We start from the raw sequence: 23,196 nt of genomic DNA on the forward strand, positions 1-23,196 counted from the left end.
CCGCCGCCTCGCTTCGGCGGGCGCAGCCGGAGCTCTGACCAACCGTGTCCGCGCGCGCAGCCGGAGCTCTGACCCACGGCGTCTGCGCATGCAGCGGGAGCTATGACCGACGGCATCCGCGTGCGAAGCGGAAGCTCTGACCACAGGTGTCCGTGTGCTTAGCGGGAGCTCTGACCCACAGTGTCTGCGTGTACAGCGGGAGCTCTGACCAGCGGCGTCCGCGTGTGCAGCAGGAGCTCTGACCGACCATGTCCGCGTGTGCAGCGGGAGCTCTGACCACGGGTGTCTGTGTGCTCAGCGGGAGCTCTGACCGACCGTGTCCACGTGTGCAGCAGGAGCTCTGACCACGGGTGTCCGTGTGCTCAGCGGGAGCTCTGACCGACCGTGTCCGCGTGTGCAGTGGGAGCGCTGACAGAGGGACACGGGCTGGGCTTTAGTAAAATGAATCGCTTTTTGACTTTGCCAAAGATGCCTTTCTTTTATTCTTCTTTTTTTAAAGATAGACTGTTGCCCAGGCCAGTCTTGAACTCATGATCTTCCTGCTTCAGCCTCCCACCGCTGCACCTAGCTACTTGGAGAGGGCCAGGAATCAAACCTGGGGCTCCCTGATGGGCCTGGCTCTCAGACCACAGTGTCTAAGCACTGAGCCACGTGGCTGGCCGTCGAAGACGTTCCGACCTGAGCATGACTCTTCTGGTCTGAGCAGGTGGCTGTGGAGAGCATGGGGCCGTGGTTCCCTGCCATGACAGGCACTAGGGCACCAGGGCGCCACCTGCCGTCCTAGCCTGCAGGTGCTGTTGTAACAGAGCTCGACAGAGTTCGGCAGACTTTGTCACTTACAGAAAGGACGTGTTTGGCTCACCCTTCTGGAGGCTGACAAGTCCTAGAGCATGGGCCAACATCTGTGACGGCCTCTGCGCTGTGTCAGCCCGTGGTGGAAAGCAGAAGGGCGGGCGAGTGTGTGGGCCAGAGCGGAAGGGGGTGAGCTCCTTTCGCCAGCAGCTGGCTCCCGACATATGGCATCCCATAGGCAGCGCTCACCCAGTCGTGACGGCAGCAGGGCCTCACGGCAGGCTGGTCACCTCTTACAGGCCCCACCTCTTGGGCCAGCCGGCAGAATGGTCACGGTAGCTAGGTCTCACACGGCCTACTGTGTGGTTAGAGTCCCGGACCCCATGGCTCGACGAACATGCCGGAGGTGCCAGCGGGCGGCGTGGGGGTTGGAACACTGGCGTCCCACGAGTCCCAGGCCTGGTGGGACTCTCCCTGTCTCTCTCTGGTGAGCACACTTGCCCTATAGCAAATTAAGACAAATAATAATAAATAAAATGTTTAAAAAAGAAAGAAAAACATGTCAGGCTCATGTAGTTGTGTGCCCAAAATCCTGAGAAGAAAAATGGATGAGGGATTGTGGCGTGACCACCCTCATGGAAGGACTTCCTCATCTCCCTCTCTGTCTGTTTCTGTCTCTGGCAAATAAATAAATAAACAAACAAACAAACCCAAAACCCAAAATACAAACAGGCCCATCTCTCACTACTGTTGCACTGGGCATTAAGTTCCCCACCCATCAACTGTGGGGGTCACGTTCAAACTGTGGCCTCCACCATTGGTGCGAACGTCAACACCGAGACAGGAAATAACATCTCAGTGCTGCAGGTCGCTTCAGCCTCACGGGCTCCCCGAAGGGCTCTCGGGGATCTGTGGGCTGGACTTTCAGGGCCAGTACTGTGGCGTCTTCGAAGCGTGGTTCACTTGGCATCCTCCTCGAGGGCTGACTTTGGGCCAGGAGGTGTGCTCGGTGCTGAGGATGCCGAAATGAACGTCACGGTCCCTGAATCCAAGGAGCTCGCTGTCTGATGCAAAGGACCTAAGTAAACAGACGCTCGCAGAAAGTTCCAATAAGTGCAGGACTGCAGGGTATGTGGGTGCTCTGGTAATCCACGGGGGAGCCCCCAGTCCAGCCTGCTGTTCTAGAGGCAGGAGGAGACAATATTGAGCTGAGCTCAGTGGGTTGAAGTACAAGGGGGCCTTCAAAAAGAGCATGGGGGGCTAGCAAGTGGCATAGTGGCTGAGGCAGCTGGGTCCCACATGGCCAACTGCGCAGTTCAAGTCTCAGACCCGGAGCTCGAGAAACATGCTATGCACATGCATGTGTGTGCTCAAAACCCTGAGAGGACGGGGGGGAAAGGGGTGGCAATGTGACCACTCCCCTGGGGGTGCTTTCCCACTTTCTCTCTGTCTCTTTTACTCTCGCTGTCTCTCTCCAATGAGCACATGCACCTCCGTAGCAAAAAAAGTGCATAATATGAAAAAACTGCATGGATTTCAGAAGTATTTTGCACATGGGAACCAGCAGTTTGCATAATGGCTGTGTCGCTGGACTCCCACGTAGTCGACTGCGGTTCACGTCCCGGACCAGGGGCTAGCAAGTGGCATAGTGGCTGAGGCAGCTGGGTCCCACATGGCCAACTGCGCAGTTCAAGTCTCAGACCCGGAGCTCGAGAAACATGCTATGCACATGCATGTGTGTGCTCAAAACCCTGAGAGGACGGGGGGGAAAGGGGTGGCAATGTGACCACTCCCCTGGGGGTGCTTTCCCACTTTCTCTCTGTCTCTTTTACTCTCGCTGTCTCTCTCCAATGAGCACATGCACCTCCGTAGCAAAAAAAGTGCATAATATGAAAAAACTGCATGGATTTCAGAAGTATTTTGCACATGGGAACCAGCAGTTTGCATAATGGCTGTGTCGCTGGACTCCCACGTAGTCGACTGCGGTTCACGTCCCGGACCAGGTGGCTTAAAACTCACGCCAGGCATGTGTGTGTGCGTGCCCAAGATCCTGAGAGGAGAATGGAGCAGAAGGGATTGCAGTGTGACCATCTCCCCTGGGGGGTCATTTCTCGCTTTCTGTCTCTATGTCTCTCTCTGTCTGTCTGGCGAGCGCACGCGCCCTATAGCGAAAACCACTCCCCCCCAAAAAAAAATTAAAAAAAAAAAAAAGAAGTATTTTGCACCCATGGAGAGGCAACCTGTAGATGTTCTGAGGGCGTTTACAATGATAAATACGCCGATGCTGGGGGTCAGCAGGATTTGATTGCTGATTTGATGTTAAGGGGAAGCAACTTGGGATCTCTCAAGAGTAATAAAGGATTTGTAATTCATGACTGGCCCCATGTGGTGCCTTCCGAAAGGACAGTGGTGGGAGAGAAGAGGCAAGACCAGTTTCACTTCATTGGTCACGTGCACACTTGTGTACATGTACACACATTTAACTTCATCTGTCATACTCACGTGTGCATATGCATGCACACACAAGTTCCTCTAACTTCGCCTATCATGCTCTCATGCACGTTTGTTTGTGCACACACATATTTAACTTTGCCTGTCAGGCTCGTGCACACACACGTGTGCATGCATGCACACCTGCTTCAGTCTGCAGGTGAGCGTGTCCAGAATGCAGTCAGAGCTGGAGTTGAAGGTGCCTGTCGCCAGCCAAGGGCATGGCGGAGGCTGGTGGCAGAGGTGACCCAGGAGGCGGGTGTGGGCTTGCCAGGTGCCCAGGCCAAGGCAGGTCAGTGGGTTCAGGAGGAGGAAAACCTGGACCCCGATCTGTGGCCACATGTGCAGGAGAGAGCAGACACTGAACATACCAACTCCTCAGCTAAACGTTTGGTTGTGACCCGAACTTGCCTTTCACCATCACACGCTGAGCGCGGTGCTTCCTGTGGTCCCTGAGCCAACACGGACTGGGGGTCTCTGACGGCGCAAGGGCCAGCTGCGGTTCGTACCTCCTTTTCCCACCAGAGCAGTTTTCATTTAAAACCCAGGTGACTCCCCTATCCTGGCCTCGCAGTTCTTGGACATTTTCCTTCTTTCTTTATGCTGATAAGGTTTGGTGATTTGGAAGCTGTGTTCTCCCTTAGCCGACCTGCCAAGATGGGAACACTCCCCTCGGAGGTGCCGTCTGTCACATGAGCTTTAGACAAGGTGGTCATTTGTATCTCGGGGCCAGGATGGGGCAGTGGAGACAGCACCAGCCCGAGGTGTCAGGAGGCACGGTCTGGTGCACCCCCACCATGGTAGGGTGGCGAGAGTCTGGGAGGAGCTCACTTTCCCCACCCAGCACCCCAAGAGGGTGTCAGGCCCATCCTGGGCTGTGGCTGGGCACCAGGCAGTGGCTGGCCTCACCTGCAGCGGAAGGGCTGATTGTTACATCCGGGTTCCCCTCATGCTCATGTCTTCTCCTGGTATGTTTCTTTTTTTTTGGAGGGGGGGAGAGGTTTTTGCTATAGGGCACGTGCGCTCGCCAGACAGAGAGAGACAGAGAAGCAGAAAGCGAGAAATCACCCCCCGGGGCGGGGATGGTCACGCCGCAATCCCTTCTCCTCCATTCTCCTCTCGGGATCTTGGGCACACACGCACACGTGCCCAGCATGAGTTTTAAGCCACCGGGTCCAGGACGTGAACCGCGGTCGACTACGTGGTCCCATGCCCATGTCTTCTCTAAAGGGCTTTTGTACTTCTGCAATCAGACAAACAGAAGAAAAACCAGTTCGAACAACTCAGTGCTACTCTGTGACACGGGCTCTGGGCTTCTTGCCCAGCTGTGTGAGTGCGACGCCCCCACCGCAGGACCCGGGAGGGGCTCAGCTGGGAGACCTGGTGTGGACGCGGAGGACGTCACTACCGGACACCGTCGCAGCCTCCCAGTTATCCAGGCACCTGGGCAGCAAGGGCTTCGGGGGTGTCACAGCCTTTAGGTGGTTACAAGAGTTGATCTTTTTCTTTATTTAAAGTTTATTTCTTCTGCAAGAGAGAGGCAGCAACCCTAATAGGGCACCTATGCCAAGATAGAGTAAGAGCACACATGTGTGCCCAGCCAGCCCCGGAGTACAGGCACACGCGTGTGGCCAGCCAGCCCCCGCGTAAAGGCACGTGCATGTCTGGCGTACTCAGCGAAGTAGCGGGACACAAACCTAGAACCTTCCCATGTGGGTCAGCTTTGCAGAATGTCACGTTTCCTCACTGTGCTACCATCCAGCCCCTTGAGCTAGCTGTAGTTTTTAGAAATTTTAATTTACTTATGTGCTAGAGAGCACGTGCGTGTGTGTGTGTGTGAGAGAGGGAGGCTCCTTTGTCAGGGTCTCAGGCTGCAGTCCCCTTCCCTAAGGAAAACCTCTGACCCCTGAGGATTCTGGGTGCCCACGGGTGTGCCTGGACGTGTTTTCCAGTTGACCCGGATCCGGACCTGTGGTTGGCACACGGCTTCCAGCCCCGCTGGGCACTGGCGTTACCACTGCACACGGTGGGCATACACATTTCTATTTAACGTTTTTAACTACCTATACACCAGGTCTCCTGGGGGGGTGCTGAGGTTAACACCATCCTTCATCTTTTCAATGTATTCTCAGTTTGTAACTCCCAGAACGAACTGTGTGCCGCGTGGCATCAGCGCCAGTGCGCGGTCAGCGCTGGTGTGCGCATCTGCACTGGTGCACGCCAGCAGCCCGGTCACACCCGTGTGGTGTGGAGAGATCCATTTCTTCCTCTTTTTGGGATTTCAATTGTATGCACGCACACGAGGTCCAGGCTCAAACCGTGTATTTGGCCATGTGGAACTCAGCCCCCTTAACCACCACGCCACGGCTGGCCCTGAAGCTGTATTTTGCTTCGGTTTGACCCCATGAGCAGTTGTGTTCAGATGCCTCATCTGAGCATTTGCTGGAAGTGAACTGAACGAACAGAGGCAGCAGCTGAGTGACAGGAAGGCACGGTGTGGGGGGTGGGGCGATTTCAGCGCATTGGTAAAAAGCCTGCACACTCGGTCAGCAGGTGGAGGTGTGGTTAAGGCGCTGGCTCCGACATGGCCGACTCCACAGGTTTGAGTCCCCACGGCCTGAAAAGCACGCTGGGCAAGTGTGTGTACATGTCCAAAATTCCAAGGGGAGAATGAAGAAGGAATTGTAGCATTGCCATCCCTCCTGGGCTTGATCTCTCACTTTCCTTCTCTCTTTGTCTCTCTCTAGTGAGCATAAGCACCCTATGGCAAAAAAATTTTAAAAAGGCTTGCGCACTTCCTAACGGGATCCCCTGCCTCAGCACAGCCTCCCTCACCCCCGTGTAAAGGCGGAAGCACAGGCTGGGTGATAAGGACACGGTGATTGCAGGAAAACGCTTTTGCTAACCTCCGGATTTGCCCTTCTACGTGGAGCTCTTTCACTCTGACCCTCTCAGCTCGAGCAGGGCATTACGCCACCATACAGGTCAGGAGGCTGAGTCGAGCACTCGGTGACTTGTTCGGGTGACGGGAGTCCAGGTCTTTAGATCCAGGCCCTTAATCACACTGGCTGCCTGCTGCTCCAGGGGAGCGGGTGCCTGTCTCTTTCAACTCCAGAGAATACACAAGCGCGGACTGATGACAGGGAATGGGAGCAGGTTCCACAGTCATTTCGATTAGGATCTACAAGTGCGTTTCTGTTTCCTACTTGGCCGGTTAGAATGTACTGCTGTGGCCAACCACAGACCCGGAGCCGGGAATGCATCTGTAGTTAGGTAAGCAGAGCGTTCACTCCCTGTCTGGAGGGCAGTAAGTCAGGGAGTCGCCTGAGCACAGCTTCGAGCCCGGCTTCAGTGCTGCCACGTTGCTGAACAGTGAGCACTAAGCACCGGACAGGCAGCCTGGTGCAGAGATGAGAGATCCGGTTGCTCTTTTTTTGAACAAAGACATTGTGCAGCTGGTGAGGTGGTGGCAAATGACTACAAAGAAAAGCTCTGCCTCTAGCCAGAGGGCAGGACACAGGTATCTTCAATGTAGTTGGGACTACTTAGCATTCTGTGTTCTTTTTTTTTAAATTCCGACTTTCGAGACCGTAGCTCTGGCACTGTGGGTGTTTTGGAATATCGAATGCAGGAACCAGATATGAGGATACATGGGCATATGCTTCTGTGTGTGGGGCCCCGGTAACCAATGGACTATTACTTAATAGCGTTTGGGTGTTTGAGCGACAACGCATACTCCCGTATATCTGGGAGGTGCTCAGCATTTTCCAGTGCCCGCACAGATGGCGTTTGGGTGGTAGTGTAGCCAGGAGCAGGGCCATGGTGGTCCCACCAGTGCAGCCCCAGCTCTTCCCAGGGTGGAGGCGGGAAATAGAGCTTCTGTGTGGAGCTCGCCCCTTTTGTGATTCTGTTTATCATCTTCGTTCATACTCTCCTGGCCCGAGTCCCCGCTCTTACTGCCTCCTCAGCCCTTCTTGTGGGTTCCTTCTTAGTCTGGGGCTTCTGGAACTGGTAAGTTTCCTTTCAAATTGCTGCTGCTTTTATCTTATCATCCCTCATGCCCCACATGAAAGTCCCATCAGGGCTGACCATGTAGCTTACAAGAGCCACACCCTACAGGGCCGGCTGTACAGTCTGAGTCCTGGCCCCCGCAGCCTGAGTGCATGCCAGGCGCGTGAGTGTTCAGGCCCCAAATCCTGAAGGGGTGGAGAAATTAAGAGAAGGGATTGCGACATGACCCAACCCCGTTTCTTTTCTTCTTTCTCTGTTTCTCTGTCTCTGAGGCGTGTGCACTCCCTCTGGCACAAAATGAAAAGGGGCTTTGCGTTTCACCTTACAGGTGCAGGCTAGCTAGCCAAAGCCACACTTCCGCATTCCCCCCTCCTGCATCTTATTCCCACGTCGTCAGTCCTGCTAGGCGGCTGACTGTCCTCCTGGCCCACGTGCCCCATCACACACGCTGCTGTCACCCGTCCAGCTCCTCTGTGTTTTCTGAATCCACGCCGGGTGCCAGTGCCTCCACAAGCCTGGTTCCAGCCAGCCCCAGCTGGCCCTCAGGAGCCAGCCCCTCCGAGAAGACCCAGACCCCTGCCCTCGGCTGGAGATTCTGGCCCTACAGCACCCTCAGTTCTAGGCGTGGTGGCTGCTCACCATGGGAACTGGCTTCTTTCATAGCGACTGCATTTCGCTTTATCAGACTGCCACTTAGGAGACCCTGTTGAGCTGCAGCAGCACCTTCCTATCCTGTGCCGGGCAGGTGCCGGCTCCCAGCACTGACCTACGAGGTGGCAGCCACCCTCCCCAGTCTGCTGGAGCTGGTCCTCCTGTGCTGGGCAGGTGCCGGCTCCCAGCACCGACCTACGAGGCGGCAGCCACTGTTCCTGGCCTGCTGGAGCTGGTCCCGGTCAGCGTCAGAGCTGGTGCTGCCCGGAGGACTGTGGCATGGCAGGGGCATCACCAGGCTTGGCATCAAGGACCTGGATTGGACCTAGGGTCTGTCCGTGGTGCACACTTCTCAAGGAGAGGACTGTCCCTTAGCACCTGGATCCATGTCGGCTCTTAACGGGAGCTTGCCCCAAGTTGCCTGACTTCTTCTTTAGAAAAAGAATTATTTTATTCAACTTTATTTATTATTATTTTTAAAATTTGACCAGAGAAAGACAGAGAAGGGGAAAGTGAGAAAGGAAGTCGCCAGGTCCAGGACCTGAGCCACAGTCGGCCATGTGGGACTCCAGCACCTTCAACCCACACACCACCTGCCAGCCCCAGTTCCTAACGGCGCCCAGCCACGTGCCCCCGGTTGCTCCCTAGGGCACCTCAGACATTTCTCCATAGGTGGCTTGGGGAGCAGTCGAGTCGGAGACACTTGGAGAGAAAATGAGGAAAAACTGAAGCTGTGAAGTTTTCGTGTACTAAAAATCACTTTAGGGGCCAGCCAGTGGCGTGGTGGTTAAGGAGGATGGATTCCACATGGCTAATCACACAGTTGGAGAAACATGTTTCAAAACCAAGAGGTGAGAGTGTAGAAAACAGCCTCACTTGGGACCAGCAGTTGTCGTAATGGCTATGTCGCTGGACTCCCACATAGTCGACCGCGGTTCGCATCCCAGACCCGGTGGCTTGAAACTCACGCCGGGCACATGTGCATGCGTGCCCAAGATCCCGAGAGGAGAATGGAGGAGAAGGGATTGCGGGGTGGCCACCCCCCTGGAGTGTGATTTCTCGCTTTCTGTCTCTATGTCTCTCTCTGTCTGTCTGGCGAGCGCACGCGCCCTAGAGTGAAAAAACCTCTCCCCCCCCAAAAAAAAGAAAAGAAAACAGCCTCACTTCAGGCTTCCCTTCTGCAGCTCAGAGTGAAGTGAAAACTTTGGGGCAAAAAGCTAACAAGGCTCTATTATTGACATTCTTTTCACTGCCTCCACAGATAAAACTCAGAGGTACAGGCACTGAAGTTAACTTCAGTTAACTTGGAGCTGGCAGGTGGTGTGGTGGTGAGGGGTGCTGGACTCCCACATTGGTGACTGTGGTTCAAGTCCCAGACCTGGTGGCTTGCTTTCTCATTTTCTCTCTCTCTCTCTTCTCTATCCCTCTCTGGTAAAATTAAAATAAATAAATTAAATAATTCTTTAAAATAAATAAATAACTCATGAAAGTTTTATGTATGCAACGTTCACAACTGAATGACGTTTTTTCAATGGACTTCAGAGGAAATTTCCCATTTGGTGCTGTGGAATCCTGCAGAATGGCAGACGGCAGACTGGGCTGTGTCATCTGGACTGAGCTGTAGACTGGGCTGTGTCATCTGAACTGAGCTGTGGGTTTTCCTTTTCATTATGCTGTTGCCCCCCACCCCCTTGCTGAGTGAAGCAGAAAGTACTGGAACAACACTGGCCCCTCAAGCCCAAGGTTAGGAGCCTCAGACAGGTTGCAGCAGCACGGGGACAGGGAGGGAAAGCAGGGCCTACACATTTGGTGATGTGATTAGGAGTCTAGCTTATGCAGTTTAATTGAAGTTTTATCTATTATCTAGCCATCTCTGAGACCACAGTGGCCTATTTTAAACTATAAAGCTTTTTTATTTTTGGGAACCAGCAGTTAGCGTAACGGCTATGTTGCTGGACTCCCACGTAGTCGACCGCGGTTCGTGTCCCGGACCCGGTGGCTTAAAACTCACGTCGGGCGCGTGTGCGTGCGTGCCCAAGATCCCGAGAGGAGAATGGAGGAGAAGGGATTGCGGCGTGACCATCCCCCCTGGGGGGTGATTTCTCGCTTTCTGTCTCTATGTCTCTCTCTGTCTGTCCGGCAAGCGCACGCGCCCTACAGTGAAAATCTCTCCAAAAAAAAAAAGCTTTTTTATTTTCTAAGTGCCCCCCTCCCCGCCATGGGGATGGTCACACCACAATCCCTTCTTCTCCATTACGTTTTTTGGGATTTGGGGGCACCGATTACAGTCAATCATCAGGGAATGCCGGGAGTGTTCTGAGAAGCGTGTCTTGCAGCAATTCTGTCCTCTTGCAGAGTGCCCGAGCACACACCTGAGGGCCAGGCCTGCGCTCATTACAGGACCGCAGCCATCTACGCAGCCCATTGCCGACCCAGACATCCTCCCGTGGCATGTGACCGCGATGACCACGAATTCCTGATTATTCAGCGCTGATCTGCGTAACAGTGCTCAGCACGTGGGGATGTTGGAGGACATGTTACACTTGGATTACTGTGGTCATTTTGGTTGGTGATAACATCGGTAGCTTAATTACAGCTCACACGTGTATAGTCACCCTACATAAAAGTGTATTCTGAGTGTTCTGTACACACACACACACACACACACACACATTTTTTTATTTTTTAAGATTTTTTGCCATACAGCATGTGCACTCACCAGAGAGAGAGAGAGAAAGTAAAAAAATCACCCCCCTTGGTGAGGGGTTGGCCACATCTCAGTCCCTTCTCCTCTTGAGATTCTGGGCACACACACACACACACACACACACACACACACGTGTGCGCGCGCCCGGCTGTTCTTTAAGCTGCTGGGTCTGGAAGTCAAACCACGGAGCTGGCTACGTGGGATCTAGTGCCTTAACCACCACGCCATCTGCAGGCCCACTCTGCATATATCAACGCACTGGATATCATAGTAATCCTGTGAGGTGGATGTGAGTGTCCCTGCTTTCCGGTGGCTGAACAGGGGCACATGAAATAGCTCGCCCTGGGGCACACAGCTAGGAAATAGCGGAGCTGGGATTTAGACCCAGTGGCTTGACTCCAGGGGCCATGGCCGATGGCTTGAGTAATGCCTCCTCCCCGCCGCGCCAGGCCTTAGCTCTGAGACAGCCTCTCCCACCTCGGTAGAACCTCCCGGCCTTCTTCCTGCGGCCCGACCTTCCCAGTCAGCTGTGACGGTCCAGGCTGCCGTGGCACAGCTGTTCCACAGGCCTGCCTCCATCTCTTATTCACACAGTACACGATCTTGTTAAGCTGTTTAATTGCTCCTCAGAGGGAAGACAGATATAAAATACCTTTTTTATTTTTTACTCTCCACACCTTTGTCTTCTGATTGGCTCGATATTGGGGAGTAGGACTTTCTTACATTTCTATCCAGGTCAAACACAAATGCAGGAATCTCACAGGATGGCCTTCCATTCGCAAGGAGTTGCAAAGACCTTAAGGACGGTCCCTTTCCAGTGAGCAGCAAGTATCCCGCTTCCATTGACATAAATTTCTGCTGAGATCTCATGATAAAATAGCAACCAGTCTCCACAGGCAGAAATAGTAACGCCCAAAGTGGCAGGCCAGTGCATGCGTAGATCTTATCTCATTAACTGCTTATGAAGTTATTTTATTTTGTATGTTAACACTCAACAAAACTCCCACTTCTGAAACAGTTTTTTATATATATGTGAGTATGTTCTCCTGAGAGGGACAGAGAGACCAAAAGAGAGGGAGCAGGAGAGAGCACCCCGAGTCGGAGGTGGTCAGTTCACAGGCTTCTTCTCAGCTTCTCCATCCTGTTCAGGTTTTGGGACCTAGCATGCTTTTTTTTTTTTTTTTTTTTTTTTTTGGGGTTTTTGCTTTGGGGTCCTGGCATGCTCTCGCCAGACAGACAGAGACAGAGATAGAAAGCGAGAAATCACCTCCCAAGGGGGATGGCCACGCCGCAATCCCTTCTCCTCCATTCTCCTCTTGGGAACTTGGGCACATATGCACACATGCTCGGCGTGAGTTTAAGCCACCAGGTCCGGCACCCGAACAGCAGTCGACTACACGGGAGTCCAACGACATAGCCATTACGCTAACTGCTGGTCCCCCAGCATGCTTTCTAAGGCACCAGGGCTGGGACTCAAACTCTCCAACTGTGCAGTTGGCCATGTGGGATCCAGCTCCCTTAACCACTAGGCCAAGGGCATAAGAACGCTCACCAGAGAGAGAGAGACAGAGACATAGACAGTGAGAGGGAACGTGAAAAACCATCCTTCGGAGGGATGGTCACACCTTAATCCTTTCTCCATTCTCCTCCTGGGATCTTAGGCACACACACACACACACACACACACACACGCCAGGCATGAGTTTCAAGCCACTGAGTCTAGGACCTGAACCACAGCCAGACATGTGGGAGTCCAGTGACATAACTGCTGTGCCATCTGCTGGCTCCTGCCAACCCTTACTTAACGACCTACCTGTTAGTGATAGTTCTCCAGTGAGGGAGCCCTTTCTCAGTCTGTGTGTCTTGGGAATCCCAACTCTGTCTTTATCTGTTCCTGCAGTTGGTTAGTATTCACTATACAGAATGCTCACAATCACACAAGACGACATGTTTATTTATAAATTTAGACTTTACTATGCACCTGTAGTAGTATTCAGAATAAATAACGATTACACCGGATTTATACTACTGTGGTATGTCTTGTCACTTTCTGGCATTTATCTAATGTAAGCTTTCTGTATGGGTTAGAATGATGTCATTTTAGTGTGGCGTCTCACAATGTCTACTGAAAAAGACATACTCAGAAATACATGCCTACATGCGCCATGACACACCTCAAGACATCTGCCTTTAAGTGCCTCGCTTAACGACCTGGTAATAGGAACAGGATTCCATGGCTATGTAAGGAGAGCCTGTATTTGAATGCACTAGAGGTTCAGATAACTGCACAATGCTACAGTACCTTCCGGTCACCCTCCGAAACTCCCTGTGCTGCGACCCTATCCTGGCCTTTGGCAACCACTAGTCTTTGCTCCTTTGGTAGTTTTGTCTCTTGGAGAACACCCTATAAATGGAGTCATAGATATGTACGTCACCTTTTGAGACTAGCTTCTTTCACTCCGTAGTGCCTTTGAGACCTAGCCAAGTTGTTTTTTCAGTCATTTATTCGTTTTCATTACTGAGAACTTTTCCTTTGTATAGACATACCACAATGTATCCACTTACTAGTTGTCTCCGGTGTTTACTGGACCTAAACAGAGTCGCTACTGACCCTGGTGTACAGGTTTTTCTATGAATACATGTTCCTTTCTCTAGAGGAAGTACCTGGGGATTGCTAGGGCATATGAGAAGTCTATGTTGAGCTGTAAGAAAACACTGAACCTTTTTCTGGAGGGGCCTATCCTCTGTGTGCTCACCAGCAATGTAAGAGAGTTTGATTTGCTGCACATTCTCTCTGCATTTGGTTTTGTCAGCGTTTTTAATTTGAACCACCGTGATAGGTGAGCAGTGATGATGGGTGAGCAGCGATACCTCGTGGCTGTAACTTGCCTTTCTGCACTGACTACAGATGGTGAAGGTCTCTTCATGTGCCTATCTGTCATCCATATCATTTCTTCGGTGAAGTGTCTATTCAAGTCTTTTAATTGCGTTGTTTTCTCATCATTGACTTTTAAAAGTTCTTTATATATCTCAATCAACAGGGAGAGACAGCACAAAGGACCATATACACACACCCACCAGAACTCCCAACTGTATGATCCATGTCAGGAGAAGGAAGAATAGCATATATTTAGGGGCCAGCAGGTGGTGTAGTGGTTAAGGCACTGGATTCCCACATGGCCGACTATAGTTCAAGTCCCAGACCTGTTGGCTTGAGAATCATGCTGGGCATGTGTGCGAGGATGCCCTGAATTCTGAGAGGAGAATGAAGAAGGGCCATCCCTCCAGGGACGATTTCTCACTTTCCTTCTCGCAGTCTCTCTCCAGCAAGTGCATAAGCCCTACGGCTAAATAAACAAACAAACAAACAAAGAGTAGATTTAGCTCTAGGAAGGGAAGAATAGCCGAAGAGGGTGTTTGCAAGATATTCTTGCCTCATAGTTGATGTCCTTAAAGAGCTCTGCCTCAGATAATACTTTTCCAAGACTTACATGGGCTGGCTTTGTTAGCTTGGTGTTTAAAGGAATGGGTCCCACATGGCCAGCCGTGGGTCAGATCTGGTCCTGGCAGCGTAAAAATAGTGTGCATGTGCGTCCGTGCCCAGGATCCCGACAGGAGAGAAATGGAGAAGCATAAGCACATACTATCAAGGGTGCTCCCGCCGCCCCCCCGCCCCCGGGCACACATATGCTCTGGCAATGAGACAAATAGAAAATAAAAGACTTACATAACATTTTCTTCGTAAGTCTTAGCAGTTGTAGATGTGTATTGGTACTTAATAATTGCTCTTTGCTGGACCTGCAGCAGTAGCATAGTGGTAAAACAATCCTCTGCTGTTCTGGATCCACATGGCAAGGTCCTGGTTTGGGATCTGGAGGGCTCCCTATGTCCACTGGGCACACGTGTGCCTGTGAGCTGGGCTGGCTGAGGCTGGGGATGGATCCTGATGTGGGCACCCTGTCGAAGGTGCTTGTCTCTCTTTCTCTCCCCCTCTTTTTCTGTCTTTCTCACTCTCATGGAAGACATAAAATAAACCTAACAATAAATACATAAATCATTTTCTTTGCCTGGAATGCCATTCTTCTTACTCCTGCTTTTCTATCTACTGAATATTTTTATTCTTCAAGGTCAATCCCTGCTTGATCCTGCTTTTCTAAATACAGTTAATATACTGTAATCTATTAGGTTGTTGGGAAAGTAGTGATGTATTTTCCTATGCAAAAATGTGTCATAACTTCCTGACAACCCAGTATGTTCACCTATCACTTTGTATAATTCTCAATTATATCATCCAAATTATTTTAGAAACTCATGAATATTTGTCTTCTCCGCTATATGGAGAATTTCTTAAAATAGGCATGTAAATCAATCATCTTTATATCCCCAGAAATTAATTATGTTTCAAAAGAGATACCATTTACCCATTTATTCATTAGTTTATCAAATACTTATTGAGTTTCTATTCTGTGTTAGATACTGATGGGTAGAGCAGTGAACCAGCAGAAAAGGTCCCTGCATTATGGAGCTTGCATTTTATTGATCTTTTTTGAGAACCAGCTTCTGTTTTTTCTAACATAGGGATTTTTGAAAATATGAATTATCCTCAAAACCCTGCTTTAGCTGCATCTCATATATTTGGATCTGTTGTATTTTCATTATCATTTAATTAAAAATATTTTCTTCTTTCCTAATTTCTTCCTCTCTCCCTTTCTCTCTCTCTCTCTCTCTCTGTGTGTCTATTTCTTTTTTTTTTTAAGGTCTTGTTCTGTCAGTCCTCCTGCCTCAGGCTCCTAAGTTCTGGGATTATAGTTGTGTGCCACTGCACCCATCCTTTAGGTTGAACTCAGACTTCAACCCAAGACTTAATTAAAAATATTTTAAAATTTCTCTCATGATGCCCTTTTTTTGAACCAGAGGTTATTTAAAAGTATATTCCTTAATTTTTGAACACTTATGGTTTTCCTGGTTATGTTTTTGTTTTTTTATTTCTAACTTAATAGAGTTGTGATCTAAGAACATACTCTTCCAATCTTTAATTTTACTCAGATTGGTTTTATGGTCATAATATGATATATTTTGGTAAACGTTCTGTATGAACTGCCAGTGTTGGGTCTAGTCTTCTATACATATCAGTTAAGTCAAGATGGCTGTGGTATTGTAATTATTAGTAAAAGTGTAAGCCATATTTTTTTTATTAGTTGTTCCATCAGTTGCTGAGAGAGGGATATTAAAATCATAAGGAAAACTATGGAATTATCTTTTTTTTCACTTTAGTTCTATTTTTACCTCATTTATTTTAATACTTTTGTTATTGGGTACATACACATGTATGATTGAAATGTCTTCCTGATGATTTTCTCTTTCCTCATTATGTTTTGGCTTTCTTTATTTCTAGCAATACATGTTATTTGACATCTATTTTATCTGATGTTAATTGTCACTCTAGCCACCTTCTTTTTTTTTTTAAGAGCTACTTTATTTAACTTTATTTATCCATTTATTTTTTTTTTATTTTAATTTGACTAGAGAGGGACAGAGAAAGAGAAAGGGAAAGTGAGAATGCAAGTCTACAGGTCTGGGACTTGAACTGCAGTCGGCCATGTAGGAATCCAGCGCCCTTAACCCCATGCCCCCTGCTGGCCCCAAGCCTTTTTTTTTTTTTTTTTTTTGAGAGGTTTTTCGCTATAGGGCGTGTGCGCTCGCCAGACAGACAGAGAGAGACATAGAGACAGAAAGTGAGAAATCACCCCCCGGGAGGGGATGGTCACTCCGCAATCCCTTCTTCTCCATTCTCCTCTCGGGATCTTGGGCACGCACGCACACGTGCCCGGCATGAGTTTTAAGCCACTGGGTCCAGAACGCGAACCGCAGTCAACTACATGGGAGTCCAGCGACATAGCCATTACGCTAACTGCTGGTTCCCCCCAAGGCTTCTTATACTTATTATCTACGTGGTTTATTTTTCTTCATTTAACTTGTCTGTACCTTTGTATTTAAGTGTCTCTCTCTCGTAGAGAAGAAAAAAATAAATCTGACATTCTCTATCTCTTAATTTTTGTGCTTTATGCAGTTGTTGCATTAACATAATGTTTAGTATAATTATTGCTATATTAGGTTTTCTTTACCATTTTATTTTTAAATTGTCTCTTTCTCTCACTTTTTTAAAAAATTAAACAAGAGAAAGAGAAGGAAGAGGAGAGAGATATTTTTGATAGAAAATTGCCTCATTGCAATCCTCCTGCCCAAACTTCCCAATTAGCTAAGACCACATCGCAGTGTGTGGCCTATTTAGGTGGGTACAGGAACTAGACCTGGGCCTTCTATGCAGCCTCCGCCATTGCACAGTGGTGCCTCCTGCCCAACTTGTACAACCATTGCTGAGCCTCATCTCTCTTTTTTATACCTCTGTTCCCCCTTTCTTTTGCATTATTTGAATATAGAATTTCATTTAAAATTTCCTGTTGGCTTTGTAGCCATGCTTCTTTGCATTACTGTTTAATAGTTTACCAGGGGTTACGATATGCATCTGTGACTGTAACTTACAGTTGTATTAACCACTTGCAGTTAATGACAATAATATATATACTCTGTCTTTTAAGTTATGGTAGTTACTTATATTTATTACATATACATTGTAACCCTTTTAAGACAATGCTTTAGTTTTTAAAAAATTTTATTCATTCATTCATTTATTTCAATTTGACCAGAGACACAGAGAGAGAGAGAGAGAGCAAGCCACCAGGTCCAGGACTCGAACCATGGTGGGCCATGAGGAAGTGTTCAGCACCTTAACCACCACACCACCTGCTGGCCCCCGACAATGCTTTCATTTTTGTCTTAAAGATTTATAAGAACATTAAGGAAAAAGGCAAAAAGATAAAAATTAGTGTTTGAACTTCTTCAGATAACTATCATTTTCAATATTCTCTGTTCTTTTGAGGGTCTGAGTTTGCACCTTATGCAATTTATGCTTGACTTGAAGATCTTTAACATTTCTTGTGGTGCAGGTCTTGTGGTGATTAATTCTTCTTGTTTTTGCTAATCTGTCTTTCTCTTGCCTTCATTCTTGGAAGATATTTTGCTGGATTTATAATTCTGGGTTGAATGTTTTCTTATCCAGTACTAAAGATGTGGTTCCATTCTCTTCCAGTCTCCATAGTTTATGATGAGAAGTCAGCTGTTAATCAGATTCTTGATCCCCTAAATATATCATTTTTCTTCCTATGGCTTCAATATTTGCTCTTCATTTTTGATTTTCTGCAGTTTGACTATGATGTACCTTGAGGTGGGCTTCTTTGCATTTATTTTGCTTTGTATTTGATTTACATTTTGTGGTTGTATATTTCTGTTAAGCAAATTTGGGATGTTTGGGTCATTATTTTCAGATATTCTTTGTACCCTAGGATAACATTAGACAAGGTTCTTAGGAAGGTTCTCTAGAGAATGCCTATTTGAGGATTTGGTTATGCCAAAGCTGGCTGGAAATGTCTCAAGCAAAGGCCACAGCAGATACAGAAGCCAATGTGCTAGAGCACTGGAACTGAAGAGAAGAACGATAACACAAGGCCAGAGAGATCACGTAGGGGCTTGTAGACCCTGGTAGGGAGTCAGGAATTTGGATTCCGTATGTGATTACCACAGCTAGAAGGGTATGTTCACCACACAGACTTGACCACTCACTTTGCTTTGCCCTTGACCGATGGATAATGTGGCCTTGAGGTATTATCACCTCCCTGTCAGTATCCTTGGAATAAATGCTAGAAAGCCTTGCAGATTGGATTTCTGCAGTGTGTGGAAGATTGAAGTAGACACAATTTACTATCCCTTATATTTCTGAGGTTCTCTGATGTCGTGGGTAAAAATGTTGGCCTACAAGTTGAAAAATATAATGGCAATTAAAACCATAGTTTAAAAATGAAAAGTGCAGGTACCAGCAGATGGCGTAATGGTTACATTGCTGGACTCCCACTTGGCCAACTGCCGTTTGAGGCCTGGACCTGGCAGCCTCAAACTCAAGGGCCAGGCACGTGTGTGTTCATGCCCAAAATCCTGAGAGGAGAATGGAGGAGAGGGGATTTCAGCATGGCCAGTCCCCCAGGGGGAGGAGATGATTTGTCATTTTCTGTCTCTCTGGCAAGTGTACACATCCTATAGCAAAAATCTCTCTTTAAAAAATAAAGGAAAAGCAAAGCACAGAGGTAGAACAAGCCAAAACTGTAGTAGCATTCCTTTTTTTTTTTTTTTTTTTTGGAGAGCTTTTTGCTATAGGACGTGTCCACTCATCAAAAAGACAGAGAGAGACAGAGAGACAGAAAGTAAAAAAATCACCCCCCAGGGAGTATGGCCATGCCACAATCCCTTCTCCTTTATTCTCTTCTTGGGATCTTGGGCACACACGCACACGCACTGGGCGTGAGTTAAAGCCACTGGGTCCGGGACTCGAACTGTGGTTGACTACATGGGAGTCCAGCAACATAGCCATTACGCCATCTGCTGGTCCCAGCATTCTATAGTTGTAGTTTATGTGGTGAGATTACTCATTATTTCTGCACAAGAGCAGTTGTCTCCAGTTTTATTTTATTTTACTTTTTTATGTTAAAGCAGCGTGCTAGTGTATGTTTACAGATCCGCATTCCCTGGGGAGCACTTGCAACTCACTCGACCCTTTTCTTTTGGTCTAGATGACAGCGCCTCTGCTTCAAGTAGCATGGAGGTGACGGACCGCATTGCCTCACTGGAGCAGCGAGTGCAGATGCAAGAGGATGACATCCAGCTGCTCAAGTCAGCCCTGGCCGACGTGGTTCGGCGGCTGAACATCACTGAGGAGCAGCAGGCCGTGCTCAACAGGAAAGGACCTACCAAAGGTGACAGTTAAATATGCAGGACAACAGAATTGGTCTCACTGATGATTCTTGCTCTAAAAAATGCATTATACTCTTCAGTGTTAGAAAATCAAAACTTAGAATAACGGTAAAGCAGTCTTAGTACTGTCAGATAATCACACGAGGTATGATGCTGGTCTGATGGTGCTGGACTGTGTAGCCCAGTGGTACACATCTGCACATCATCATTAAATGCTTGTTGAGCCAAGGAAGGAACCGTCCAAATGGACTGATGAGAACAACTGTCTTATTAATATTTTTTGGAATAGAGAGAGCTTGTTAAAAGGACCATGCCCCCTGGGGCTCTTTCTGGAGGCTGCTCCACCTGGAAATGTTTTTAGAGACTCTCTATGTACTCAGCTTACCCTGCCCTGAAGCTCGGCACAGCAAACGCTGAGTCCATCTTATGTCCCATCCGAGGTTCTGAGCCAGGGACTGGGGCAGGGACGGGGTGGGCCGTTGATTGGAGGAGCTCAGAATCTGGAGTATCATGAACTTTACTCCCTCTTCCAGCTGGTAGGCCGCTCCTAGACTGCATCTTCTGCCTCTGCTGGGTCTCCTCTGCCACCCACAAGGACATAGCCCGCTGCAGAGGTCAGGTCCAGTGGATCTCTGGCATGTCCAAGTGATCCTGTCATGTCCCTGTGGCTCCTGGGAATGAGTCATAAAAAAGTAGACTGTGGGGTGTACATGGTGGGCGCCTGAGATGCTGGCCCACGTGGAAGGGGTCTGTGTTCCCACCCAGAGACCCCCCTCAGTACAGTGAGCATGCATGCGCCCATCAGCGGGGCTGACTGAGACTGGGCAGGGTTGTGATGTCCAGAGCCTGTCGGGGGTGTTGTATGTTTCTCTATCTCTCTCATGACAGTAATAAACAAAAAAGTTTTTTTTTTTTTGAGAGATTTTTGCTATAGGGCTTGTACACTCGCCAGAAAGACAGAGAGAGACAGAGAGACAGAAAGAGAGAAATCACCCCCGCAGGGGGATGGCCACGCCACAATCCCTTCTCCTCCATTCTCCTCTCAGGATCTTGGGCACACACGCACACTTGCCCGGCATAAGTTTAAGCTACCAGGTCCAGGACTTGAACCATGGTCGACTACATGAGAGTCCAGCAACATGACCATTATGCCAACTGCTGGTCCCCAAAAAACTTTTTTTTTAAAGCAGCATTCGTGTGAAGTAACTTTGTTGTGAACACTTAAAGTTGTGGAAATACATCCCTGCAGAAAGCGGCCATTCTGCTGGTGAGCAGCTCTGCTCCGACGGCTGCCTATGGTGTGCATCCTTCACCAGGATCGCTTCCCTCTGGCCCTCTCTAGCTTACCCTGGCTGTAGAATTCTTCTGGCTAAAATAGTTTGAGACAGCAGCGTATAAATGTCCCTTCTAAAAGACCTTTTTCTGGAGAGGTTTGTTTGTTTGTTTTTCTTACTGGGCGCATGTGCTCGCCAGACAGACAGAGAGAGACAGAGAGACAGAAAGCGAGAAATCACCCCCCGGGGGGATGGTCACGCTGCAATCCCTTCTCCTCCATTCTCCTCTCGGGATCTTGGGCACGCATGCACACGTGCCCGGCGTGAGTTTAAGCCACCGGGTCCGGGACTCAAACACTGGTCGACTACATGGGAGTCCAGCGACATAGCCATTCCGCTAACTTGCTGGTCCCTAAAAGACCTTTTTCTTATTGTTTGGGTTTAACAAATTACTTCACAGTTAATGTGTTTTCCCTGGAGCCCCCTTCCGTTCTGCCTCAGCACTTGGCCACGTGTCACACGTCTGTGGGAAGAAGTCTCTCTCCGAGCCTCGGAGGAGTTGTCATCTGTTCTGTGGAGATCCTCCTGCCTGGCTGATGTCCCCCTGTTGAATAATCTCAGTCATCCGTTCCTCCTCCTAAGTTACAAAGCGATTACAGTATTTTAAATAGAAACCGGGTTATTTAAGTGTTCGTGACCTACTCAGCTTTCCAGAAATAAGTCCGATGACTGCTGTATCTGAAAGGTCCACTCCAAGTAGCTGCTTTACATGAAGCTTTAGACTTCCTTGCTTTAGTTTTAGAAAATCAGGAAAATGATATAAAGGGCCTGCTCAAGAGATTTATTTTCTTGACCCGCTGGGTGTGTGTGCGTGCATTCCCAAAGTCTTGAGAGAAGGAATTGCAGCGTGGCCGTTACCCCTGGGGAGTGACTTCTCGCTTTCTGTCTTTCTGTCTCTGCCTCTCTGGTGAGCACATGCACGCATTAGCAAAAATCTCTGTAAAAAAAGAGTGAAATGTTGGGGCCAGCAGGCGCCATGGTGGTTAAGGCATTGGACTCCCACATGGCCAACCCTGGTTTGAGTCCAGACTTAGGGACTTGCTTTCTCACTTTCCCTCTCTGGTGAGTACACATGGCCTATAGCAAACTTAAAATAATAATAATAAATAAAGATAAATAAATAAATAAATAAATAGTAAAATTAAAAAGTAATTTAAAAAATCAAAAGGAGTGAAGCTTGTAGCCAGCCGGGTGGCATAGTGGTGAAGGCAGCTGAATCCCACATGACTCTGCAGTTTGAACCCTGGACCCAGAGGCTTAAAAAAACACATTGAAGGGACCAGCAGTTCACGTAATGGCTATGTCGCTGGACTCCCATGTAGTCGACCGCGGTTCACGTCCCGGACCCGGTGGCTTAAAACTCACGCCGAGCACGTGTGCGTGTGTGCCCAAGATCCCGAGAGGAGAATGGAGGAGAAGGGATTGCGGCGTGGCCATCCCCCCTGGGAGTTGATTTCTTGCTTTCTGTCTCTATGTCTCTCTCTGTCTGTCTGGCAAGCGCATGCGCCCTATAGCAAAAAAGACTTCTCAAAACAAACAAACAAACAAACAAACAAACAAAAACACATGTGTGCACGTGCTCAAAATCCCAGAGGGGAATGGAGCAGGGACTATGGTGCGGCCATCCCCCCGGGGGTGCTATTGAGCTTTCCCTCCCAATCCTGGGGAGCTCACACACCCTGCAGCAAAGTTAAAGAAGAAAAAGAAAAAACAGGGACACTTGGACCAGCTGTGGCTGCATGGACACAATGTTCCTCTTTGTCTGCAGCAGCAGGCCCAGGTTCGCGTCCCCAGGGCTCCCTGTACCTCCAGGGCACGCACGTGTGCCTGCAACCCAGAGGGCCGAGACTCCGGTCTCCACAGACCTGTCTGGGGGTGCCCGTCTCTCTTCTCTCTTTCTCTCTTTGAAGAATCAAATAGAAAACGAGCGAAGTTTAAGTTTTATGGAACTTCTAAGAGAAATAAACCTTTTATAGGTATCTACTATCTTTATATAAGTGAGAATAAAGACACTTTATGTAAGTGTCTTTTAATAAATCAAAGCATGACAGCCAGAAGGTCCCGCCAAAACACGGGGGGAAAATATCACAAAGAAGTGAGTCCGTGGGGCATGTGCCCTGAGGGCAAAGGGTCACCGGCCCCACTCCCATCCTGGCCCTGAGGGCAGCGGGTCCCCGGCCTCACTCCCATCCTGGCCCTGAGGGCAGCGGGTCCCGGTCCCCACTCCCGTCCTGGCCCTGAGGGTAGCGGGTCCCGGTCCCCACTCCTGTCCTGGCCCTGAGGGCAGCGCGTCCGGTCCCCACTCCCGTCCTGGCCCTGAGGGCAGCAGGTCCCGGTCCCCACTCCCGT

At 49.1% G+C, this 23,196-nt stretch overlaps 1 protein-coding gene across 1 annotated transcript in view; it reads left to right on the plus strand.

Moving 5' to 3' along the window:
- The window catches only part of EML1 (EMAP like 1), a gene marked incomplete in the record, with an annotated part of 190,152 nt that overhangs the window by 81,319 nt on the left and 85,637 nt on the right, over positions 1-23,196 (plus strand). The window contains 1 exon segment of the mRNA XM_027776368.1: positions 19,333-19,515. Within this exon segment, the coding sequence (XP_027632169.1) occupies positions 19,333-19,515 (183 nt within the window).

The sequence above is a fragment of the Tupaia chinensis genome, unplaced genomic scaffold, assembly GCF_000334495.1.
Source record: "Tupaia chinensis unplaced genomic scaffold, TupChi_1.0 Scaffold000671_1, whole genome shotgun sequence".
In the NCBI taxonomy this organism is placed as follows: Eukaryota; Metazoa; Chordata; class Mammalia; order Scandentia; family Tupaiidae; genus Tupaia; species Tupaia belangeri.